The following is a 27,077-nucleotide window of genomic DNA, read 5'->3' as shown; positions in this document are numbered from 1 at the left end:
TACATACAGACGCGACAACATCCACAAGGGGTAATTTTCCACTTGAGGCTCAGACAAGCACCTCGGCTTGTGTGTTCTTGATAGAAATTTCTACACCACAGCACGCTGCACTGCTAAGAAGTGACTTGGCAACCTAGCCAGCATGCCGCATGATCGGGATAAGATTTATCTTCCCACCGACCGGCCTAATTCTGCTAAGAAGACTGGCATGGCTTGGATCGCCTTAGCGTTCTTTTTAATTTAAGGAACAAATTTCAGGCCCCCATGAGAGAAAAATGCCTTGAGGTGGAGTTACAGGGGAATGACGGTAGTGGGGAAACAGTTAAGCTTCTCAGGTACATATCGCCCTCTCACATCACAACTGCTTTTCCCTGTTACCTTCCCCAACCTGGTGGCCTGCAGGTGTTTTGGACTTCAGCTCCCATCAGACACAGCCAGTGGTCAGGAATTCTGGGAGACATCATAACATGAGAAATAAAACACATAAAATTACATATAGCAAGGGGGATATATATATATATGTATATATATACACACACACACACACACATACACACACACACACAAACACACACCATGGATTCCATCCAGTGTCACACTGGTGGAAAACAGATTGTGGAAACAGATTATTTGCCCCTTCCTTTCCTTGGTAGCCCCCAGAGGCCCCCAAAAACACTGCACAGAGGGCCAGCGGGATCTCATGAATGGGGTAAGCTGTTTCCCAGGGAGCTCGGGGAAAGTGGGATCTCCAGAGATTAGGCAGAGGTGCTTCCTGTGAGTGGGAGCTCGACATGCTATTGGAATAGTCAATGCTGTAGCAAAGCCAGGGCTTGCTGCCTGGGACGCAGCACCTACACTTCTTAATTAGCATCTCCCATCCCCTCAAAATTCGTTGTTCCCACTTGGGATGCTGTAGAAATCTGCTGCCGACTCCAATGAAGCCGTATTACCAAGAATCCAAGCTGCGGAGTTTGCAGTGGACGGGTCCCCCTTCTCTGCGCGTCCACCGGATTTTGTGTAGGGCGGCTCTCCAGCTTTATACAAGGCAACGTAGGCTAATGGTGGCTGCCATTAGCCTATCGTGGGAAAATTATGGCTGTAATTGGGATATTTTACACTCTTTGCAGCCGTAAAGCACTTACTTCTGCCTAAATTGCAGCCGTAAACAGAGAGCTGCCTGCCACATGAGAATCTGCTGAGGAGCTGCCACACAGAATCCGGCAGACGCACCAGGGCTCCGAGAAATCTGTGGGGCCCCAAGTGGCCTGGATATCCCTGCAGCAGACCTCCCCCTGGACTGGACGTTGGGGGATTTGCCCACCCCTAATTCCCGCTGAGCATAGCTGCAATCCTCACAGTACCTGGGGAAAATGAATTTCCCCAGCAACAATTCCCTGTTGTAATGCAAAGTGGGGGGGGGGGTGAATGGGCAATTAAGACCCATTAGTTTTACAAAAGGCCTGCTCCTGGTGGAGATTAAAACTGCTAGAACTAGTTTGTTGATGTGGATTAACACAGCTGCCTGCATTTTTTGCCTCCTTGGGGGTGTGGCTATGGGGACTGTCATGATGGGTGTCTGCACTTCAGAATTTACCACTACACCACTGGGAATGATGTTACTGGATATAACACCATACAGAATCATTTATTAGGGTTGCCAACTTTTTACTTGGTCCTGTTCCTTGCTCTGCACATGAACAGGTGTTACTGGTTCATCTCCATACAGCCACCTGCTGATTTTTCCAGACCAGCTGTCATTTAAGTCACAGGAGAAGGCCCGGCTGTCTTGTCTTTGGTCCTGGACAGTTGACAACCCTGTCCTGTGGAATAGCCACGAGTGGCTGGAAACATGTGTGTGAGCGAGAGGTAAACCCTCTCAAACTGGCACCCATACCTATTATGTAGAGATGCTGAAAATTATGAAAAAAGGGGGAACCTTGGGGATTATTATTATTTATTACAATTCTATAATGCCCCATAGCCAAAGCTCTCTCTCTGTCGTGAGGTAGAGAATTCCATAGTTTAACTATGTGCAGCAGTACTTCCTTTTAAAAACCATTAACATAAAAGCACACAAACAGACAACACACCCACAGACAAAACAACTGTTTTTCTTAATCTAAAAAACAACTATAAGCAATCAGCCATAAAACAAATCCAGGACCTGATTAAAACTCATCATATGCTGCCAAATGCCGAAGAAAAGAGAAAGGTCTTAACCCAGCACCGAAAAGATAACAATGTTGGTGCCAGGCAGACCTCAACAGGGACATCATTCCACAATTGGGGGGCCACCAGCAAGAAGGCCCTCTCCCTTGTTGCCACCTTCTGAACCTCCCTCATCCCAAGCCATTTAAATACAACACTTCATTAGGAACATAGGAAGTTGCCTTATGCCGGGTCAGGCTATTTGACTCTCCAGTCCAGTCTTGTCTGCTCTGACTGACAGTGGCTCTCCAGAGTCTCAGACAGAGAAATATTTCTCCCATCACTTGCTACCTGGTCGTTTTCACTGTGGCTGGGATCTTCGGTATGCAAAGCATGTGTTCTAACCACTGGGCCTTTTCCAATTGGTATTAAACATTTCCAAGTTTGCTATTTATTTTTAATCACCTACACTGTGCATCCTTTCATTCTGCGCTCAAGAGCAGGCAAACAAATAAATCTTCATCTGAGTGATTTAACAGGTGGCTGCTGTAGTGTTTGCTTTAGGTTACGTATAGCTATGCTGCAGAAACAACACCCCGGGAAATGTGAGGGCAGATCTCCCCAGGCAGTTAAGGCCTTGATCCATGCGGTGTGCCCAGGTTGCTAGAGGAACACTGAAAGCAAAGAAATGCAGGAAGGTAACAACCCAGGAAACTCACCTCCCACATTGTACCCTGTGCTTCCACCTTTGCAACTAAATTGGGGCTTGCTCGCTCCTCATGCATACGGCTCTGTAATGCAGGGTATAGCTAAAACAACACCATGGTATTTATTTGGTTGTGCTGACACGTTTTTAAAAGACACCCAAATACCCCCTTTCCTCCAACTTATTTCTAAGGGAGAAATTGCTGCAGACCGTAGTACACAGGAATCCTTGCAGGCAGAATTCCCTCCACCCCTTCACTGATGATGGCAAGGGACAATGACCCCCAATACTTTCTGCAGGTGGAAAACAGGAGGAGGAATATTTTTGCGACTCAGCTAGGAGAGTACGGGTAAGGTGATCATGAATGTGTTTGATGTATCCCTTAAAGAATGCCCGACAGAGAATTGGGAAGTTAGTAGGGATGTCAGAGAATTCTGCCGCAGATCTCGGTGAGACCGAATGCCAGTGCATTCGGCCCCCCAAAATTTGTGGCAGAATGGCCTGCCCCCCGCCCCCCCGCAGATCCCCCCCGGGACGAGACTTACCTGGGGCGGATGTTCCGGGCGGCAGCAGCTCCGGCAGTGGCTTCAGTGGCGGCGGCGGAGGCAGCTGGTCTTCCAACTGGCTGCCGCCACCGCCATTTGCAGTCTGGAGGGTTTTTTTTTTTTTTTTTTACAGAGACGTGATAGGCTACGTAAAGATTTACATAGCCTATCACGGCTGGGTTAAAAAAAAAAAAAGTATGCATATGGCGGCGGCTACGCCCACCGCCATTTGCGTTCCTTATTTTTGGCCGTCTTAGTCTATGTAAATATTTACGTAGACTATTACAGCGAAAATAAAGGGGAACGCAAATAGCGTAGCGGGCACTATTGGTGCATTCGGCCCCCCGAAATCTGTGGCAGAATGGCCTGCCCCCCCGCCCCCCCACGGATCCCCCCCAGGACGAGACTTACCTGGGGCAGGTGTTCCGGGCGGTGGCGGTTCTGGCGGTGGCTTCGGCGGTGGCAGCAGTGGCAGCTGGTCTTCTGACCGGCTGCCGCCGCCACCATTTGCAGTCTGGAGGGATTTTTTTTTTTTTTTTTTTTTACAGAGACGTGATAGGCTACGTAAAGATTTACATAGCCTATCACGGCTGGGTTAAAAAAAAAAGTATGGAAATGGCGGCGGCTATGCCTGCCGCCATTTGCGTTCCTTATTTTTGGCCGTCTTTGTCTACGTAAATATTTACGTAGACTATTATGGCGAAAATAAAGAGGAACGCAAATAGTGTAGTGGGCGCTATTTGCGTTCCCCTTTATTTTCGCCGTAATAGTCTATGTAAATATTTACGTAGACTAAGACGGCCAAAAATAAGGAACGCAAATGGTGGCGGCTGTAGCCGCCGCCATTTGCGTACGCGGTTTGTTTGTTTGTTTTTATCCAGAGCCCTCCGCGGCCCGAAATCCGGCTGTGGACGGCTCTGGCCTGGGCCTGGCCAGCTGCTCCGCGGAGCCGCCACGGAGCATAGCTGGCCGTTTGAGGATTCTGGGGGGGAGGAACGGATCGCCTCTCCCCCCATCGAGGATTCTGGGGGGAGGGACGGAACGCCTCCCCCCCCCACCATAAACATAATCCGTGGAAAGGTAAGTGACTTTCTTACATCCCTAGAAGTTAGTGCTTGCCTGCTTTTGAGTATACTATGGGCCGGTGCCAAACAACATAGGAAGAACTGATGGTCACTAGCTCAGGTGGCTTTAGAAGAGGATGAGACACATCCCTTGAGTGCAGTTCTGCCTATCAATGGCCCTCTTGGTGGGAGCATCCTAGCTGTGGAAAAGCCTCCCAGTAGGTTAGGGATGGGGAACATTTAGTTATTAAATTAAATTTATTAATTGCCCATCTGGCTGGTCACCCAGCCACATGTGGCCCTCTGCATAGTGTTGGACTGCAGCTCCCATCAGCCCTAACCAGCATAGCCAATGGTGAAGGATGATGCTGTTCAACAGTATCTAGGAGGATCATACGTTCCCCATCCTTGCTATAGAGGCTCTCCTGGCACTGTCTCTATGGCCTTTTTGGTGCCAGCTGAAGACTGTTTTATTCACCCAGGCCTTTTAAAGAATCAGCATATTAAACGAACAAAATCTGGGCTCTCACAGTGCAAGCTGCATTTTATTTTGTAAAATGAGCTTTCATAAATCAAGCGTTTCTTTTGTACAATTGAGTCTTTTTAATGCTGCCTTTTATTGTCTTTTTGGATGTGCAGGAGTGTGTCTTAAATGATCTCGTATTTTAATATTGGATTTTATGTTTTATTCGTGAGCTGCCCAAGGAACATGTGTTGGTGGGCAGCCTAATAATAATAATAATAGCCATTACAGCTAAATGGAGCCTCCATATATAGAGGCAGTATACTTCTGAATACCTAATGTGTGGAAGACCAACAGCAAGGGAGAGCCATCCTACATAACCATTTTGTGAACTTCCAGGGACGTCTGGTTAGCTGCTGTGGGAAACAGGACACTGTACTAGATAAAGTTTTGATCTGATCCAGCAGGACTTTTCGTCTGATCTTAAATTGAACTAAATTTTACATAAACCCACTCTATGGAGAAAATAAACAGAGAGTGAAACTGTGGATGCGTGCACGATGGCTCACTAAAGATACCCTTCACTCAATAGCCCTGGATGGGATGTGTGAGACCCCTGTGAAGTGGTTCTAGTTGTGCAGTTCAAGCCTATGTGTATTTACTCGGCAGTTAAATCCCACTGAGTTCAATAGGACTTACTCCCAAGTGAGGTGCACAGGGCTGCCACCTCAGCTTCTCTCAAAAGTCCTCAGATGTTTTGCCAAAGCAGGAACCCCCAGATCACCTTGGCATGTTAGTTTAAGCACAATTTGGTGGCTACTCGACTTCTTAGATTCTCTAGTTAAAAGATTTTGAATAAGAGGGTGAGAAAGAGCCTGCTGCCAGTCGGGCTGAAACGTACTCGCAGATCTCCCAAATGTGCCTATTTAGTGGGGACAGCCCTTCTTTCCTGGGAAATCACTGACCCTGTTTTTGCCTTTTGGGGTGGGGAGGGGAAGTCTTGTTGAAACAGCATGGATCGCAAGCATTGTTACTCTTCAGCGTTCTTCTCTGTCCTCAAGGTCTGCTAGAAGTGAAATCTTGGAGGGAACGGGATGGGTTGGTGGTTGTGTGGGTGCTCGACTCCAGTGTGCATGTAGGTCAATGTTTACACATGAACACTAAAGCTCCATGCGGTGCGCAGCCTGCCATTCTGTGCAGTGATTCAGGTGACGTATATTTCAAACGGTTGATAACTGACTGTAGTAAGCCAGTTACATGTTTTTCTGGCATATTTTTAACCAAGTGAACGAACCCCCACCCAGCTTTAAAATCAATGAAAGCAGTCCAAGCCTCAGATTTTGGGGGGCGTGGGGTGGACAAGTTGTCTTAGGTAATCCCCTGGTGGCACCATGCCCGCCCAGCAGCACGCCCCCCCAGCCACGTATGAGTTGGCTGGCTGGCTGGCTGCCTGCCTGCCTGCCTGCAGTGGTGCTGAGTTCCCAGCCGGCATGCCTATATTTGCAGGTGCCACCATGTTAATTGCATCTGCCCCACTCCCACTGTGCATACACTGGAGGAGGGGATGTAATTAATATGGCTGTGCCCACAATGGCAGGTGCATGGGCTGGGAGCTGTACTCACCACTGCCGCTAGGCTGCGCTCCACAGTCCTTGCGCTTGTGCCACCAAGTGAATTACGCCAGCCCCACATGCGCGTCAGGAGCAGGGCCAGTGTAGCTAGCCTGGTGGCACCTGCAAGATGAGACGCACCTCCTAGGTCTGACCATCACACATCCACCCAGCTGAGCCACATTAGTTGTGGTGACAGTGGCAGCAGTGGGCCCTTCTGTGTCCCTGGCATTTGCCCTTGTATGCTGCATGGTGGTGCCAGGGAAAGCCTGCCCCTAACCCAAGGTCTTACCAAGGAATTCCCTCCAGTAAAAGTTCAGGTTGTGCTACCATCTTCCAGACAGTTTGGGCTTTTCTACATGAGGCTTTTAACCTTCCACTTTGCCAAGGCTTCTGCTTCCAAATTCTTTGTGGGATTAAGATCGACACCTTTACACAAGTTTTTGTCCCGGGGGTTTCTTTCTCAGCCTTTCTATATATTCCATTACACAACCACTAGGCTGTGGTATAGTGGAATTGTGTAAATACACTAGGGTTTCATGCTGCATTCATGGATCTGGAAGACTTTCCTCATTAGAAAAAAGCCCAGCTAAAATGGTTCCAAAGAACGGGACAGGCCATGGAGGAGGAGGAGAACATCATGGAAAGCACCTGCAAACTATTGTGAGAAATTATGAGGGCACAATAAATGCCTCATGTAGAAAGGCTCTTTATCTCCTATAATCAGCTTCCTGCAGCCATCTCCCCTCCTCCCTTCCTAGTCTTCCTTCCCACTCCAGCTCCATTTATACTATTTTGTACTCGGAACTGCACTCAAGTCCTGCTTGTGAGCATCTGGCTGCCCGCTGTGGCAATAGAATGCTGGACTAGATCAGCCTTTGGTCTGATCCAGCAGGGCTTTTCTTATGTTCTGAAAATAAAATAAACATTAGACTCAGATTATCAGTCCTTGTACCACTAATTTGAATTAGGGCTGAGTAGCCCAGGACATGGATAGAGCTGGGAAACTCCTTGCCACCTGAAACCCCAAGAGAAAAGATGCTTGTTTTGGGTGCCAATGCTGGGATCTGCCCTGAGTGCAAAAGACTGCCTTGTAACTCTGCTTTGTCTTCTCCCTTACCTGTACTCTAGCTCCCTTTGCCCATCTTCCTCGGCACAAGAACCGAGGCATGTAATCAGGTATACCCAGTGGAGGCTGGTGGCTCCAATTTCAGTGGGGCTGTGAATCCATTCCCGGTTTCAGTCAGAACCAGCCAGAACTCTAAAGGAGCTATCCAAGGTCTCCTTTAGAGTTCTGGCTGGTTCTGACTGAAACCCAGAATGGATTCACTGCCCCACTCAAATCGGAGCCACCAGCATCCACCGGGTATACCTGTTTTCTGCCAGGCTGGTTGCATTTTCATGGTTTGGGAAATCTTGCTTGGGGAAATGATCATTTCAAAGCTAGCACACCAAAGGCTTCCAACAAACATTGTTACCAGATCAAATCACTTGGTGGCAAGTACAAATGGATCCCATGAAAATGCACATTGTTGTAGCCAGAGATGATGTCACAGCATAAAAAGCTAGACTGGTTTGAATGTGCCACACAAAACAGTTCCCATGCACAGTCCCAAAATTTGGAGTTTGTGCCATACAGGGCAAAGAAGTATTTATGGTAAAAAGTTGAACCACACACTGCAGTTTTCTAGCTTTGGGCAGTTGGCATCGTTTAAGATCTCCCCGCATTTACTCATGAGAAACTAGAGCAAAAGCATTGCAGAAAGTAGCAAAACATGTGGGCACTAAACATATAGCAGATCGGGGGCGGAGGGTGTTCTAAGAAACTGCCATGCATAATTGGAAGCTTAGAAGCCCAGCTGGTAGAGACGGCTCTGAAAAGACCTGGATGGAACTGAAGAACTATGTGCAGCTGCTACATCTGGGGGTGCCTGTTTAGCTAGCTGTCTGCACCACGGCCATCAGTGTGTCGTTGGTCCCTCAAACAATGCTTTACATTAGACTTGACATATCTCCTCTTCAAACACCAAGTAATGCCCTCCCCTGGTCCTGACATCAGTCCTGCTTGCCTTCTTGCTATGTTGACCACCTCCGAATTATAGCAGGTGGGTGGTGGAACCGAGTGAGGACCAAACAGGAGAAGCTATGGCCACCTTGTCTGCTGCTGGACCAGGAGATGCTAAAGTCCAGTGTGGATCTCTGGGCTGTAACCCTATGTCATTAGTGATATAATTCAGGAAGCAGCCACGGCTAAATGACTGCACTTAATAGTAGTTGCCTCCTTGGGAAAAGCCTCCTGTAGACTTACATACTCAGGGATTTTTTCCTGACCATAATGGTGCATAAGGATGAAACCAGGAGATGCCATGGAGATGTCATTGTGATGCTTCTTGCCATCTCTACTGACTGCTAGATATACTGCTGCTACCACTGCTGTTAGTCTCTAAAAGTTTTTGCAGAGGTTTAGACTGTGGGACTACAAGGAGGATGCGGTAATGTTGTCTTTTCAGCTTTAAACTCTGATTGATGCCAGTATGTAGACGTTAGATAATCCAAGGTCTGGGTATTATGTGCTTTCCATAATATTTGCTGCTACAAGCTTTATAAATCATTGCCAACAGGGGACTGAAACATGCAACAAGAAAACTTTGTTGGCAGAGTCTTCTTCCATATATACCTGCCTGAACCCTAAGATGATCCTCACAGGCCTTTCTCCAGGTGCCCTCACCGAATGATATGAGGAGGGTGGCTACTAAGGAGAGGGCCTTTTCAGTGGTGGCACCCCTGTTGTGGAATGCCCTTTCAGAGACATTCATCTGTCACTTATGTTGTGCTGTTTTTGATGCCAGGTGAAGTCCTTTTTATTCTCCCAGGCATTTTAGTCCTTTAGTTTTAAAAAAATGTGTTAGTGCGTTTTTAGATCTTTGCACTGCTGCTGGCATTTACCCTGAGCTTTTCTACACGAAGCTGTTAACTGGCTGTTAACTGCTGTATCAGCTTTCAGTTTCATCACAGAATTAAGATCCAAGCATTACACGAGGAGCATTTCCTTTTCTGCTTTTCTGCTACATAACCTCTAGGTGGCACTGTGGTATTGTAGAATAAAAGGAAATTGCACTTTCTTTTGCTTGCACAATTAAATCCTATATTTTCCCTGCTCTAAAAAAAAACTTGCCGAAAGTGCTGGTTAGACACAGAAGCGACACTGGAGGGTCACAATATCATCTAAAGAACCCATAAATAACCATGAGTAGGGAATGATAAGTGCACAATAAATGTCTCTTGTAGAAAAGCCCCCCTGGATTTTACTATGGTTTTATTCTGTTTTAAACTTAAGGTTTTAAGTTATGTTTTACCACATTACTGTATTTTACGGTTTTACAGTTTGTTTTGTGAACCGCCCATAGAGTTTTGGCTATTGGCGGTATAAAAATGTAATAAAAATAGATAAATAAATAGGTCCACTGCGTTGGCAGCCAACTTACTCCAGTGTCAGTGCCAGGTTGTTGGGGGTTCTGTACACTCCAGGCAGCAAAGTTGAGAAGGAAACAACAGTGCTTCAAGAGAGACATGAAAACATGGCAACTCAGCCAGCCAATCCCACAGCATCCATGGCATCAGCTCTGGTGTGCTCCTATTAGGTAGTGGCAGGCTAATCACACACACACACACACACACACACAGCAACCAGGCACAAAAGCAGCAGCAGGGACATCACTGGTGACTGCCTCCCCTGGATTTTGCCCCCCTCTACTGTACATACAAGGTGTCACCCTGGAGACACAACAAGGATACCACACTGTCCTCTCAGAGACAAGACTCTGCACATGAGAGTGCACTTGGGAATCAAAATGGTGCCTGTCGCCATGGCACTGAGCCTTCATCGGCCTAGTCTCATCCTGCTTCCTGTTTCTTGGTCACACCAGAGCGTGACAGAACATTGGGAACTGCCTTTTATATTCGGACAGCTGTTTTGTGAAGCTAAGAAGGGCCCTTGACACGAATTCTGTTATTTTATTTTACAGGGAAGAAGAAGAAGATGTCTCTAAGATTCCCACTGTCTGTGAGGTTAGCTGCCCTTGTTACGACTTGTAATTCTATATCTCAGTTAAGATTGCCAGGTTAAATACAGGACATGAGATTCTGTGTCTTTCTTAGGTTGTTGAGAGTAGAATTTTGGCAGAAGTTGAGCAGTTCCCACTTCTCCGATAATAATGCCACTGGTGCAATCGAACCTGCCATCCCGGGAAAATAATTTTCTTGTAACCATTAGAAGAATGTCCAACAAATTCTTAGGGTGTCTTTTCACTAGCTTGTTTCTTGGGATATATCCCAGGGACAGCAGGTTCTGTTAGTGCTAGATCCCAAGCCGTTGATCATTGCTCTACTTCCAAATTGGTTGGAGGGAAAGAGAAGCAAATTTCCATTGACCCGTAATGATCTCACATAGAACATCAGGTCTATACTGCCTTGCAGGGTGCCCCCTCCCTTTTCCAAGGGAATCTTCCCAAGCTGGCAGAACTGCCTTTGCTGATAAGGACATAAGCACATAAGAAGAGCCCTGCTGGACCAGACCAAGGGTCCATCTAGTCCAGAATTCTGTTCACACAATGGCCAACCAGTTGCCCACAGGAAACCCACAAGCAGGACATGAGTGCAACAGCACCCTCCCGCCCATGTTCCCCAGCAACTGGTGTACATAGGCTCACTTGTCTGGAGGTAGTCCACTAGGTAGGGACAACAACTCTTTTTAAAAGGCAGAAGGGAAGTCCTCTCATCGAAACAGACCTGCTTCCCACCACCCCAATCAACATATTTGTAAGTTCTGCAGCAAATCTCATGAGTAGGGAAGGCTCCTCATGAGCATCCCAGTGCTGCCCTTTGCGGGTACAAACTCTACCCCAGGGATGGGGAAGCTTTCTCGGTTCATGTGCCATGTTTGCTTGTGGGTAACCTTCTAGGGGCTGCATGTCAACGCTAGGCATCCCCCATCCAAAAGTGGGCAGGAGACCAAAGCAAAGTACACTGCTCTTCAGTCTGCTGAAAGCAGAATTAAAACTGTGGTTCCACATGATACTTAATACAGCCTGATATTCCCTAAAACAATCCTGCAATGCTTGCCCCTAGAGGCAAGATCCTATGTTTACCCACTCTGTTGAGGTTCCCTTTATGACCTGGGGCTTCTTCACATGGAGCTTTTATCCTGCTATTGAGATTGGTTACTCAAGGAGGTTTGCGGGACCTTTAGATGATGTTGTCAACCTCCAGGGCATCTCCTGCACTAAATTACTTTTATTCCATTTTTTAAAAGATCGGATATAATGAACTGTCAAATTACAGCATTTGAGTTCCGTCATGAAAAAGAAAAACCTGCAATAAGAGGTGCTAGACCACAGCGCCATCTAGTGGCTGTATAACGAAACATATGGAAGATGCAGATAAGGGGGGAAAGGAGGGGGGAAGGAGGACGAAGCACGTGTAAAGGGAGTCCATCGTGATCCTGCATTTAAAATGAAAGCAGAAAGCCCCATTTTAAATGTGGGATTTTAGGCTGGTGTAGAGATGCTCCTGGACCCCCTGAGCAACTCCGTAAGGCTCTCTTGCCTCCTCAAGAGTCCCACCTTCCTTCTTTTACCTTCCCCTTTCCAATAATATGGGGTTTAGGCTGTAGATGTGGGGTGACTTGACACTCTACTGGTAAATTAAAGCAAACAATCAAAACTAAAGGTATTTACACAATAGAGCTGAGAGATACAAAAGGCCTTAAAAAAATAAAAGTTGCAAAACACAAGTTCCTTTACCCTAGCTGCACTTAAGACTCTTCTGAACCGCTTCTTCCTGCTCGCTCTTCAGGCATTGGTCTCCTCAACTCTGCCCTTCCTCTGCTGCCCTTCTGACTCTCTCTTTTTATACCCTCTTTCCAGCAAAACCGAAAGTCCTTCCTCAAACCCATAGACATGAAACTTAACTGGGGAACTGAATCAGAAACTTAACCGGAGAAATGAAACTACTCCTCTCAGGGTTACCCCCTCCCAACAAAAAAACTCCAGGCCTCTAAGCCTGACCTTCCCCCTCCCCCTTTGCCTCTGTAGACCTCAAACCTTCACACACTCCTACAGACACTTGGATTGCAACATCCTCAGCTGGGAGGGGGGAAGGCCTGCCTTTTGCCCCCTTTCAGATTTTCTTATTCATTCGGGAAAAAAGGTCTAACAATTAGATCCCATGGAAACACATCAACACTATCCACTCTCTTTTGTCTGCTCCAGATATTGCCTCAAAACAACTCACACTGATAGATTTCTGTGAACAGGGCTGATAGGAAACCCTTAACAACATGGTATCTGTATGTGTTGCCTTGTGGGGCAAAATGTTGCTGGGGGGTAGGGGTGGGGATGTCATTTGGAAAAGAACTATGCCCTGAGGATCATGGTTCCAATCAGATTCAGCTGCTATTATGTTTTTTAAAGTCATTCGGAGATCTGTTCACAAATCTCTCCAGCGTTGTAGTAGCCCAACTGTCTACTTCAAAGGGTTGTTGTGACAAGAAATGTTATTCTTGATCTGATGGTGGGAAAATCTGGGCAAGTTCACTGGCAGATGCACCAGCTCAGGTTTCAGGAGCAGGGGAGCAAATTCAGTGGTGGGAATTAGCAAAGCCAAGAGACCTGGATATACTCAAGTTTACATTTTGTTTAAAAGCAGTGCATTTGTTGTGGTTTCTATTTTTAAACTCTCACTAACCAGGATTACAGGTGCTCTTGGGGAATATTCACATCTGGGCTAAAAATCACCCTGTTTTTCCTTTACCTTCACTGACACAAAAACACCATTTCGCAGGCCTCCTGTGAGGTTATGCAGCATCACAGAAAAGCGTTACGAACAATCCAGTTTGCGAAGAGCACAGCTGAAAACAAGCAGCTGACTGCAGAACTGGCTGCAAAGAGGCAAGAGTTTAAAGAGAAGTTGGAGGCACTTGCCCAGCAAAGGGGAGAACTGGTCCAAAAAGACGAGGCGGTAAGCACTAAGCAGCACTTTGGAAATTGGGGGGTTGGTCTTGGTCTGTGGCAGGGGTGTTGAACCTCTTTCAGCTCAAGGGACAAATTTCATTTTGGAGACGCCCTTGGGCACCACATTTCAGGGGTGGGCGGGGTCAAACGTAAAAGGGGCAGGGCCCCAAACACCAGCATATGTTAGCTTAAAGCTCTTCCTGCGTAGCCTTAGGAGGGGCATTTCAATCTTTTTGAATGGGGGAAAAAGACTGCAGAAAAGACAGGAAACCACCAAACCGTTGGTGACTGGGGGAAAGGGGTGGAGTCAAGGGTAGGAGGTGGGGCTTTCTGGGGACCCCAGGAGGGCCTGATTTGGCCCTGGGACTGAGGTCCTGCATCTGGACTACAGCCTCTCCCTTTCCCTCTTCTCCTTTGGTGCAGCTATGAGGAGGAGAACAGAAGCATCTGCTTCCTCTTTTAAACTAGAGTTCCAGAGATTATGTCCAAACTTGGGAAACTCTGCTTAGTTTAAACTGTGCATTATTAACAAGCCAAGGGCATTAACCATGGTTTGAACCTGGCTTGCTTGAACAAACATAGTTAAACTAATCAGTTCCCCTGCCTTTGGATGTAACAAGGACTCCTGGTTAGTTTAAAGCAGACACTACCGATCACTTTCTCATAGCTGTGTTGGGGGGAGTCCGTAATGGCCATGCTGGCTAGGGTTGATGGGAATTGCAGTCCAACAGATCTGGAAGGTGCCAGGTCGGGGAAGGCTGCTCTGTGCTGATAATGACAGGAATGGCGATGCAGAGCTTGATAGAAAGATTAGGGACATTCAGAATTAAAGGCAGTGAATATGAGAGTACACCTCCTTTCCATCTTTCCTTCCCTCCTCTTAAAAAAAAGAGATAGCTCAGCCTTAGTATTGGTCAATGTGCCGTAATTTAATGCAATATTTGTAAACTGTCAAGCTTGTGTTACATGGCTTTCTCACTTAAAGTGGGTATAAAAGTCTACATCAACCTTCTCCAACCTTTGGCCTCCCAGATGTGTTGGACCACAACTCCCATCACCCCAGCCAGCAACACCGTCCAACACATCTGGAGTGCCTCAGGTTGAGGGAGGCTGGTCTATATTAAAACAATACATTTGTTACTGAATGGGGCACATGGTTTTGTAGTTAAAAGACACTTACAGTACAAACTTCTCTGTGTCTACTCAGAGGTAAGTCCTATTGATTGCAGTGGGGCTTACTCCCAGGTAAGTGGGTATAGGATTGCCACCTCAAGGAGTTATCTAATGTAATTTCCCAATCTAAAGCTCTGATACACTACACCTAAATGATTTCTTATTAGCCCTTTAGCTTTTTGTTGAAGACCAACAAGAAAGGAGATTCTCTAGGGAATCTAGGAGGAAGGAGATTCTCTAGGGCAGGAGTGGGCCATATGCAGTCCACAGGCTGCACGTGCCCGCCCTGCCCTTTTATGTAGCCCCCCCCCCGCCCCCTGCTGCATTTGCTGCGATGGCGACAAAAGATTTTTGGACAGTTTGCCATCAAAATTTGGCAGTGTGGTGGTGACAATAGGGCCTATTTAGCTTTAATACAAACTAGCTAAGCCCTTTTTTGCCTCTGTGTAGGAAACTGACGATTTTTTTTCCTGCCCTTGCCATCACACTGGCAAATTTGGTGGTGCAGTGGTGGAGGACAGGGGAGTGGCCCCTGGTGGGTTCAAGTTGCCCAGCCCTGCTTAACTTCATGGCTCAAATTTCCTTAAATTGTTTAGACTTTACTGTTCTACCAGCACAATCCTATACATGTCTACACAGAAGTAAACCCTATTACGTTAAATGGGAATTATTCCCACGTTAAGTGTGTAGACCAGCCGTCCCCCAATGAGACGCCTTCCAGATGTGTTGGACTACAACTTCCATCATCCCCAGCCAGCATAGCAATCAGCTGGGGATGATGAGAGTTGTAGTCCAACATGTCTGGAGGGCGCCAGGTTGGGGAAGGAAGGGTGATGTATAGGACTGCAGCCGAAACCCCTAGGTTAAAAAAATAAATAAATAAATTTTGAATTATGTCCTTAAGGGATGGTAAGACAAATACTTTCCCCTTTTCTTTCTGAAACAAACCACTTTCTCTTCATGTGGGTCATGTTTCAATGATAATGGAAGGAGAAGCTAATGGAGGAGTACTAGATTTTTAGAAGGAATCAGCTTTGCTGTGCTTTGATCCATGCAGGGCTCCATGAGCAGGTTCTTCTCACCAGTAAAAATAGCTTCACAGAACATACTTCCGGGTGGGGGTGAATGTTCTCTGACTGGCAGGGGCTGCTCAACCAATAGGAGAAGCTTCCCCCCCTCTTCCCCCCTTCCCCCCTTTCTTCTTTCCCTTGAAAGTCCAGATGCACCTGCATTTCAAGAGCAAGCCTCATTGAGCACAATGGGAGTTACTTCCGAGTAGACACACATATGCTTGTTCTGGGAAAGAGGGGCGGGGAGAACACAAAGACGGAAAACAAGCCCCCATTTTAACTTTCAGGATCTCAGGATGAAAGGTGGAAGTAGTTTCTTCCTAATGCAATAAACCAAACAAAGGAGAATCAGAGCCTTGATTGTGCTTTACAGCACTTAGGGAATTGGGCTTTCAACTGTGCCATGTCAATTGAGGGGGATCTCTGTAAGTTCTGATGTGGGCATTCAGAAAGCGAGCCTCATCCAGCACAATGGGACGTACTTCTGATGAGACACTAATTGGTTTGTACAGAGACAGGAAACACACAGAAAACACCTTTTGATCGGGATCACAGTGAAAGGCACACCCCTGGGCAGGGCTAGCATACCCAAGGTAAATGCAGAGGTTAGGGCACACAGCAACTATACCGAGGAGAACCCAACTTAAGGAAAAGAATCAGACTTTAAGCAGTCTCAGGAAATCTGGATTTTCCCTGATAAGCTCCAGGGTGGCTGCTGGATGGCCACAACGTCATGTATCCATAATGATCTCAACATGCAGCCAGCTCGGAGTAAATCGCTGGTGGAAACACCCCCCTGGTCTCACTTCTCAATGGACAGCAAAACAGACACAACATTCAGTAAGCATTCTCTCTTCTTCTTTGGTCAGAGCAGGGCTCATGCTCTTGGATTTGACAGATATCTTAAAGACTGTGAAGCAAAGAAGCAGCGTGCTCTTGAGAAATACAAGAGGGAACGGAAAAACAATGCATTAAGGAGGCGTGAGATACGTGCATTGAGAAGAGAGCTTAAAAACCTCAAACGTAGGTATGTGCCTGGTAGTTGTAAGACTGATTTGAGGCTGAGGCACATTATTCTGTAACCAGAATACATGGTTTACATTCTCGATATGGAGAGCCCTGGCATAGCAAGACAGTTACCTTCAGATCATCAAAGTTATATTTCACATGGAACTGGGACTTTGCAGAACTTAATATTTACATGTGTTTTTTCATATAAAGTAAATATATGGAGGGAGCAATCCTATGGCTGCTAGACAATGGCTAGACAGCCATAGGATATCTGGTTTTCCGGGAACTGACCTCAGAGCCCGCGCTCCAAGGTCGGTTCTCAGAGAATTGACCTCTCCCCACTTCCACGTTGCCTTGAAGGCAGCGCGGAAGAGCCCCGTCCTCCGCGCTCGCAAAAGGAGTGCGGAGCAGCTGAAAAGGGGCATTCCAGGAAGGCATTCTGGGGGGGAGAACCTGTAGTTCTTTTTGCCCTTTTTGAAGATAGGGACAACATTAGCCCTCCTCCAGTCACCTGGCACTTCCCCTGTCCTCCATGATTTCTCAAAAAGAATAGACAGTGGTTCTGAGAGCTCTTCTGCCAATTCCTTTATTACTCTAGGATGCAGTTCATCCAGCCCTAGAGATTTGAACTCATTCAAAATAATTAGGTGTTCCTTGACCCTATGCCATCAATCTCAAGCTGCAATCCTGCCCTTTCAGTCTGTACTTTGCCTTTGCCAGTGGGCTCATAGACCTTCTTTTGGGAAAAGACTGAGCTGAAGCAGGAATTGAGCACTTCTGCCTTTTCTTTGTCATCATTTATCATTTTGCCATCCTTATTTAATAGCTGAGCCACCATTTCTTTCCTCTGTCCTTTAGTAGGCACGTATCTGAAGAAAGCCTTTTTGTTGCTTTTAGCTAGGGGTGTGCAAAACCCCACTTACCTGGCTCCGCTGGGGTCTGCGAGTGGGGGGAGGCGATCTGTTCCTCCCCCCGGAATCCTCGACTGGGGGGGAGGTGATCTGGTCCTCCCCCCAGAATCCTGCCCGGCCAGCTCCGCTCCACGGCCAGTCCGCAGAGCTGCCAGCCAGGCCGATCCGCAGCAGGGCCTCCATCCGCTCCTGGGCTGCTGCGGACGCAAATGGCGTCCTGCATAGGGGACGCCATTTGCATCCCTACACTAGCCTGTGATAGGCTACGTAAATATTTACATAGCCTATCACGGCTAGAGCAGAGACGCAAATGGCGTCCCCTACACCATTTATGTCCCTGCTTCAGCCATGATAGGCTATGTAAATATATATGTAGCTTATCACGGGCTAGCATAGGGACACAAATGGCGGCCGCTACGACAGCGCAGCAGCCTGGCAGTGGCTGGAGCCACCACCGCCGCTTCAGCCGCTGCCGCCGCATCCACTGCTGCATCCACCACCAGGTAGGTCTGTCCTGGGGGGATTCTGCAGGGTGGCGGGGAGGGAGGCCGCTTCATCTGCCGCCGCATCCACCACCAGGTAGGTCTGTTCTGGGGGGATTCTGTGGGGTGGCGGGGAGGGAGGCCACTTCATCTTCCGCCGCATCCACCACCAGGTAGGTCTGTCCTGGGGGGATTCTGCAGGGTGGCGGGGAGGGAGGCCGTTCCGCCACGGACTCCAGGGGGGCCGGATTCTAAAGAATCCGGCCTGACTGGTGTCCATGGCAGAATTCTCTGACATCCCTACTTTTAGTATCCCTCACTAACCTCAGCTCGTTCTCTGCTTTAGCCTTCCTGACGCCATCCCTGCAATTCTGTGCTACCTGCCTGTACTCTTCCTTTGTTGCTTGGCTTTCCTTCCACTTCCTATATGTGTCCTTTTTTGTTTTCAGGTCATCTCTAAGCTTTTTGTGAAGCCACATTGGCTTCTTCTGTTGTCTTCCACCTTTTTTTCTTGTTGGAATCGTTTGTAATTTTGCCTCTAGAATTTCCTTTTTAAAAAACTCCCATCCTTCTTGGACTCCTTTTCTCATTAGAGTCGGTTGCCTTACTTATCATTGTTCTGAGTTTATTAAAATCGTCTTTCCTAAAATCCAGAGTACATGTTTGGTTACACTCGGCTTTTGCTTTCTTTAGAACCAAGAACTCAAGCATAACATGGTCACTTTCTCCCAAAGTTTCCATAACTGCTGCTTTATGCACTAAGTCATCTCTGTTGATTAGGATCGAGTCAATGATAGCCGATCCTCTAGTTGCTTCCTCTACTTTCTATAGGAGGAAGTTATCCACAACACAAGTTAGGAATCTCTTGGAGGGACCATGTTTTGCAGAATTTGTCTCTCAACAAATATCGGGGAAATTGAAGTCCCCCATTACTACTACATCATGCTTCATTGAAACATTGGCAGTTTGCTTTTCAAAAGTTTCATCCTCGTCTTCTCCTTGATTGGGTGGCCAGTAGTAGACTGACCACCATGTTCCTTTTATTCTTTCCTCCATTTATTTTGATCCAGATGCTCTCAATGGGGCTACCAAGCTCATCCTCCTGTATTTCTGTGCAGAGATGTGTATTTTTTACATACAGTACAACTCCACCTCCCTTTCTGTTCCTCCTATTCTTTTTGAACAAGTTATATCCTTCAATTGTTGTATTCCAGTCAGGAGAGTCATCCCACCAAGTCTCAGTTACACCTATCAAGTCATAATTTCCCTCTTGTATTAAGAGTTCAAGTTCGCTCTGTTTGTTTCCCATACTCTGGGCATTAGTATATAGACATCGAAGACCATGTGCTTCATAGTCTGGCTTTCTTCCTACATGTGTCTGAAGACTATTATTGGGCACTATTAGAGCTGTTCTCTCCGTTGCGGTGCATGAGCCTTCAACCATTGTTACCCCCAACATTACATCTCCCTCCCCTGTAGGATTCAGTTTAAAGCCCTCCTGATGAAGTTCTTCATGCTGTGGCCAAACACATTCTTCCCAGCCTTTGTGCAACCCATCCCTTGCCAACAGTCCATCTTCCAGGAAATATAGCCCATTGTCCCAGAATCCAAATCTCTCTCGTCGGCACCACCTTCATAGCCAGTCATTCACCCGAAGTATTTTTCTTTCCCTTTCTAGCCCTCTTCTAACTACTGGAAGGATGGATGAGTAAATGATCTGGGCCCCAAAGTTCTTGAGTTTCCTTCCCAAAGCTTCAAAGTCTGATGTGATTTCTTCATAGCTTCGCTTGGCGGTATCATTTGTTCCCAAATGGATGAGAAGAAAGGGATACCTGTCAGTGGGTGTAGGCAACCCTTCAGTCACATCTCTAATTCGTCCTCTTGAGAGACAGCATACCTGGCGAGTCCATGGGTCTTCACAACATACTTGGGTTTCGATCCCACACAGCAAGGAGTCTCCCACTACTACTACTCTTCTCTTCTCATTGTTGTAGGGCTTGGTTTCATCGCCTCTGATTGACTGACATTCAGCCTCTTGCTCGCTCTCATGCAGGGTTCCCTGTAATTCTTCCTCTGCAGGCTGTCCTCCAGTCTCATCCTCAAGTACCTGGAAAGAGTTCCATAGCTCCACTGCTGCCACTGGTGCAGAGTGGCTGCTAGTTCTTCTGCTCCTAACTGTCACTCTTTTCCAAGGGTGTTTTCCAAACCGAATAATAAACAAGGCTTTTGCAAGTGTGGACTGGCCTGTGTGGTAGGAATTCTTTAATTCCCACTGCTACTCAGCCTCAACAATAGTATCCTCTATTTCATTTTCTCTCACCTCAGCGTTTTCCTCTTCAGCCTCAGCTTGCTGTTGTTCTTCTAGCTTCTGTACTTCGCTTTGCTGCTGTAGTTCCACTGTTCTGTCCAAGAACTCTTCGTGTTCTCTTATTCCCTGGAGGGTTGCCACTCGCCGTTCCAGTCCTCTTATTTTTTTCTTCCAGCAGCGTGATCAACTTGCACTTGTTGCACATGTAGGCCATGTTGCAAGAAAACAAACATTGCACAGACTTTGCAGGTCACCACCACTGGAGAGACTTTTCCTTCCATAGTCTTGATTCCCTTTATGTTTCTAGCTTTCAGATTGTACTGGAATAGCCTGTGCTTTGTCTTCTATTCATGGAGGTTAACAGCACAGTCCCACTGGTATGGAAGTGTGTGTTACAAGAAAAAGAATTTAAAAAATGTTAAGGGCCTCCCCCTTGACCTCCCCTGCTGAACTCCCCTGGCAAACTCCTGTTTGCTTTCCCCGTTTGCTCGTTGTGATTGCTCTCTCTCTGGGAGCTTGCTTGCTTGCTTGTATAGCCCCAAGACCAGCTGGAGCAGCTTCTTCTGCTCTGCTCAGCTAGGAGGCAGGAAACAGACATGTGCAGGCTTGGACTGTTAGGGCGGCTGTGGCACATGTATTCAACATGCGGGAGTCTGCAATTTTCTGTATAAGGGTAGTGAAACTAGGGGTGTGTGAAATACCTACCCTGTTCCGGCCAGCAGTCTGCGGTGGGGGGGAAGCGATCCATCCCTCCCCCCCCCCCGGAATCCTCCCTGGCTGGCTCCGCTCTGTGGCAAGGCCACGGAGCCACCAGCCAGGGCTGGCCACAGCCAGATTTTTGGCCAGGGCCGGCCGTAGCCGGACTTCCAGCTGTTGCCGGGCTGCAGCCGCAAATGGTGGCCGCTATGCCAGCTGCCATTTGTGTCCCTGCCAAGCCATGATAGGCTACGTATCTACGTAGCCTATCACGGCAAAAGGCAGGGATGCAAATGGTGGCCATTACACTAAGCTTTAGAATCCAGTGAGGCCAGATTCTAAAGAATCCGGCCTCACTGGAGTCTGTGGCGGAATTCTCCAACATCCCTAAGTGAGACCCACTAGGTATACCAATGCCATTTTCTAGCAATCTCTTGTAACAGGTGGTCATATATGCATTGCCAAAATTGAGGAAATGCGTCACCAAGAAAGAGAAGATGCAAATTTAGAAAGGATTACTATAATTTCACACCTCTTCATAGTGGGGAAGACTGTGACCAGGTGACCTGTATGCCTGCTCAGTCTGCTTTCCAAGTTCTAACTTTTGATGGTCCAGGCCAAGATGCCTACTGTCCTTTCTGGACTTGGGCTGGACTTCAAATAGAGGACTGTCCTATGTGAAGTAGGGCATACAGTGGCCACCCTACTAGTAACACACTTTTGGATAAAACACCATGGAATGTCTGAGACATTCTAAACATCTCTGATATATTTCTTCAGACAACAGGAACTACAGGAGAAGGTGGCCAAATACAAAAAGGTTGAAGATTTCATACAGAAAATTCTTGACGTGTTGCCATCCAGTGAGTACAGTCACTAAACAATTACTGTTTCTTTTTGGGTGCTAATTCTTTGGCATATGTTTGGATTGCTACAATGCCTTTCAGCTCATAAAAGGGTGCATAAAGCAGCTTGCAAAACCATCATAAACCAGGTTGCCATTAAACATGACACAAAAAGAAACAAACAATGAAATAGACAGAAAATGAAACAAATATTCAAAGAGGCACTAAGTAAGATTCTCAGGCCCAATGTAGCAATGACTACAGTATCTGATCAACCAGTGTCCCCGCCCCTAAGTCTTTTGAAATAAAGCTGTCTTAACTTAGGGGGTGTCTCCATGAGCGATTTACTCCAAGCTGGCTGTGTTTGGAGGTTGTTAGGAATACATGATGTCGTGGCCATCCAGCAGCCACTCTGGAGCTTATCAGGGAAAAACCGGATTTCCTGAGATTGCCTAAAGTCCGATTTTTTTCCTAAAGTCGTATTCTCTGCAGTATAGTTGCTGTGTGCCCCAACCCCCACAATTATGTGGGGTATGCTAGCCCTGCCCCGGGGTGAGCCTTTCACCGTGAACCCGGTCAAGGGGTGTTTCCTATGTGTTTCCCATTTCTCCACAAACCAATTAGTGTCTTCTCAGAAGTAACTCCCATTGTGCTCACTGAGGCTTGTCCCCTGAATGCCCACATGAGAATTTACAGAAATCCTCCTCAATTGAAAAAGCAGATTTCAAAGCACTAATTACCTAAATGTTGTAAAGTGCTTTTCCCACAGCTGTGATTCTCTGTTTAGTTTATTGCCGTTCAGAAGTAACTACTTCCACCTTCAGTCACCGGATCCTGCGCAGCTTTGGGTTAGAAAGGGGGCTAGCTTCCCATCCCTTCATTTCCCCTCTGTCTTTCTCAGCACAAGCATATGTGTGTCTACTCAGAATTAACTCCCATTATGCTGAATGAGGCTTGTCCCCAAAATGCTCACTCCCGGAGTTACTAGATCCCCGACTGAAATAACGCATTTAGGAGCCTTTACATCAAAGCTTTGAAGCTTTGATTGATCGCATAAATGGCTGATCAGGGCAGAAAGAACGTTGTTTTTTTTTAGTGATTGTTCTCCAAGGGAGTAAATAATGCTGGGGGCGGGGAGAGAAGGAGATTGTTCCTAGCATCAACAGTTTCAGGGGGAGGAGCACACTATGTTCTTTTAGTGATTGTTCTTTAACCGAGTAAATAATGCTGGGGTAGGGAGACAGAGAGGGAGACGAGGAGGAGAGTGATTTAAGTAGTGACACAGGATGAAACCTCCTGGGATTTTATCAAAGGTGAAACAGGGGGAGAGCCTGGAGTGGCGATCCTCTCTTATTGGTTGAGCAGCCCTTGCCTGTCAGAAGATGTTCACTCCCCCCCCCCACACACACCCCGTAAGTATGTTCTGTGAAGCAACTTTTATTGATGCGATACACTTGCTCATAGAGCCCTGCGTGGAGCAAAGCTGGCTCCTTGAAAAATTCAGGTAAGCCATGATTGGCTTCTCCTTCCATCTCCTTCTGTTGTTGTGGAGAAAAAAACCCTTAAAAAACCCCAACCTGTTACAGGGCAAAAGTAGAGTACACATGTAGAGGACTGCATTATAATTTTCTTCTCCTTTTCTAAAACGAATACCTGCCAACCATGGTCAATATCTTGTGACCCCACGAGTGCCACTTTTGTGTGCTTTAAAGGGACACTTCCCAGACTTGTGTGTTCCCTTAATCACATTTTTAAAGGGCATGGGGTTGGCTGAACTTGCAGGCACTGGACTGGCAGAAGTTAGATACAAATAACTGGAGTGTATCCAGTGCAGATCTAATATCTGAAATTTGGGCTGATGCAGACATAGCCTGATCCATGTTCTCCATGCATGACATGATCTTCCTTCTTTCCTGTTGTAGACTATCTGGGATATTGGGAAGACACTGTGATTAGAACCCTCATCAAAAGGCATGGGGCATTGATGGCTGCAAATCACACCTTGAAGAAGAATGTGTCTATCCAGCTACATAATCTTGAAAAAATCCAACATGTATTTAGGGTCTTGCAAGAGAAACACGACACCACGAAATGTGTAATGTTAACTGAGAATGTAGTTTTACTTTTATGGTGCTTGATGCAAGCCTATCCATTTCTTTCACATGCACATGGTAGTGAGGATGCTGGTTCTCCAATGAAACCTTAGATAAGGTCAATTCCATCTTCTGAAAAGGATAACACTTAAGTAGTAGCAACACCGCATAGCACACTCATGGTGTGAATACTGATGCCTTCCTCTTGGAGTACTCACAGATCTCTTCTGAATAGGGTCCAGTTTGGGTCATGCCACAAAGCCTCAGAGAGCATATGGCTTTGGGTGATTTTTGAGTGGGGGTAGACATGGAAAATCTGTCAGAGGAAGGGCTTCCAAAGAAGACGGTTATGATTCTTTCTCCACTCCCCTCTCATTGTGTACCACTAGTATATATTTCAGTGTGTTCCCTATTACAGTGTAAAGAAGTGAGCAGTTTTTGAGGTGAAATTAGGAGGTGCTAGTGAAATATATCCATCATTCTGGTGAACAGGGGTGCTGAAGGAGGGCCATCCTGGTAGCCAAAGGCTCGCATACAAATGTGCACTACAAGATTGTTTGTAGAGAAAGTTATGTAGCTTAGGCTGGCCCAACTATTAAAGGCCAGCAATGTGGTGAAATGGACAGCAGCATGTAGCTCCACAGCGGCAGCAGGCTGGTTAAAATGGTCCACCCCTGGTGTCTGATGGATCTGAATGGGTCCCTGAATGTGCTTGGGGCATTTCCTGCCCCATTACTGTCAAAAAAAACCCTAGCTAATCAGTGTACTGTGTTTGGGCACGGTGACTGACAATGTGGTAGCATTGCAAGTCAAGACACATCTGGATGATACTGATTGTCTGGACCCTTTTCAGTTGGGCTTTCAGCCAGGATGTGAGACTAAGACTGCTTTGGTCACCTTGGCAGATGACTTACTCCAGGAACATGATGGGGGGAGCGCAGCCCTATCAGTTCTCCTGAACCTCTCCATGGCTTTTGATACCCTCACTCATTGTATGCTGCTGGGTCTTGGAGCACTGTTTTATTTTATTGTTTGTTTGTTTAAAATATTTCTAGTCCTCCCACTGTTTTGCAATGGTTCCAGTTCTTCTTGTCACGTTGTATCCAGAAGGCTGGGGGATTGCTGTTTAACTCCCTGACCTTTGGCCTACGGTATCTCATGGGTTCTATCCTGTCCTCCAAATTGTTTAATCTCTAGATGAAACCAGTGGGAGAGGTCATTTGTAGCTTTGAGTAAGGCGCCATCAACATGCTGATGACATCCAGCTCTATTTCTCCTTATCACCAAATTCCAAGGAAGCAGTCAATACTGTTGAATGTTGCCTGGGTTTTGATAATAGGCTGGAGGAGGCTGAACAAACTGAGGTTAAATCCAGACAAGACGGAAGTGCTGTTCAGTGGAGCTGTGAATCCATTCTGGGTTTCAGTCAGAACCAGCCAGATCTCTAAGGAGCTATCCAGTGTGCTGAACCTATTTGGGGGATGGGGTTTTGCACCTTGGATAGCTCCTTTAGAGTTCTGGCTAGTTCTGACTGAAACCCAGAATGGATTCACAGCTCCACTGACATTGGAGCCACCAGCCTCCACTGGTGCTGTTCAGTAGAAAGCCTGACTCAGGGACTGGTTTCAACTTGTTCTGGAGGAGGTTCCATTCCCCTGAAAGATCGGATATATAACTTGGGAGTGCTCCTTGATCCAATGCTATCCCTAGCAGCTCTGGCAAGGAGTGTGTTGGCACAATTATGTTTAATGTGCCAGCTGTGTCCTTTCCTGAGATGGTCTGAAATGGCATCCATTATCCGTGCCTTTGTTACATCATGCTTAGACTACTGCATTGTGCTCTATGCAGGGCTACCCTTGAAGAGTGTCTGGAAGCTTCAATTGATGCAAAATGTGGCACCTAGACTGCTAACCAGTGCACACTATCTAGACCATATTACACCAATATTCAAAGAGCTCCATTGGTTGCCAATTGTTTTCCAGGCTCAATGTAAGGTGTTGGTTTTAACCATGAAGGGGTTAAACCTATCTAAGGAACTTCCTTTCTCATTAAGAACCTGCCCAGTTATTAAGATATGGCCTGCAGAGACCTGTCTGGCAGACAGGAAAGGGCTTTTTCTGGTGCTTCTCCTAAATTGTGGAATGCACTCCTTCCAGAATTATGATTGGCCCCCACTCTGTTGGCTTTCAGAAAAGATGTTAAGACGCATGTTTTTAGCCTAGCCTTTAAAATTCTTTTAATGTGCTATCATTTTAATGGTTTTATTAATAGTTCATTTTAATTTTTAATTACTTTATGGTTTTATTTTAGAGTGGTTGTCCACCGCCTTGGTGGCCTTTTGGCAAAAAGGGTGGCATGGAAATATTAATAATAAACAATAAATAAAATCAGCTACTGCCTATTTGGATCCAGTGATGGATCCAGGTAGGGTGGTTCACTGACCTCAACCTTACCAACCTACCTGTTCATGTGTTTCACTGTCACCATTCAAGGCCAGACTAGACGTGACATTATTTTTTAAAGAATAGCATATGGGGTGTGTGGAGTGAGGAAGGATGCCTGCACCAAGCCAGATCAGGATCATGGCATGGAGGGAAGGGGGCTTTAACCCTTTGCCCCTGCTGCAGTGCCAATTAGAAACACACACACACACACACACACACACACTGGTGGCTGGTGGCTCTGATTTTGGTGGAGCTGTGGATCCATTCTGGGTTTCAGTCAGAACCAGCGAGAACTCTAAAGGAGCTATCCAAGGTACAGAACCCTGTCCCCAAAATAGGATAATCACCTTGGATAGCTCCTTCAGAGTTCTGGCTGGTTTTGACTAAAACCCAAAATGGATGCACAGCCCCACTGAAATTGGAGCCACCAGCCTCCACTGCACACACATACTGTACTATTTTCATTGGAAGGTAAGTTTATAATGGTGGAAATGAGAG

General features: G+C 46.7%; 1 protein-coding gene across 1 annotated transcript in view; it reads left to right on the top strand.

The window, feature by feature from the left end:
• The first annotated feature begins 301 nt into the window (after window positions 1-301).
• Window positions 302-27,077, top strand: part of CCDC197 (coiled-coil domain containing 197) — a 33,944-nt gene continuing 7,168 nt past the window's right edge. The window contains exons 1-6 of the mRNA XM_084844401.1: window positions 302-335; window positions 5,988-6,061; window positions 13,377-13,553; window positions 16,659-16,816; window positions 21,978-22,069; window positions 23,965-24,137. Of these exons, the coding sequence (XP_084700527.1) occupies window positions 302-335; window positions 5,988-6,061; window positions 13,377-13,553; window positions 16,659-16,816; window positions 21,978-22,069; window positions 23,965-24,137 (708 nt within the window). The remainder of the gene's footprint in view (window positions 336-5,987; window positions 6,062-13,376; window positions 13,554-16,658; window positions 16,817-21,977; window positions 22,070-23,964; window positions 24,138-27,077) is intronic.

This window comes from Heloderma suspectum, chromosome 1, assembly GCF_057233095.1.
Source record: "Heloderma suspectum isolate Gila_16-S chromosome 1, 16-S_ref, whole genome shotgun sequence".
In the NCBI taxonomy this organism is placed as follows: domain Eukaryota; kingdom Metazoa; phylum Chordata; class Lepidosauria; order Squamata; family Helodermatidae; genus Heloderma; species Heloderma suspectum.
The sequence above is the reverse complement of the archived record's forward strand: the minus strand, read 5'-3'. Positions and strand labels throughout refer to the sequence as shown.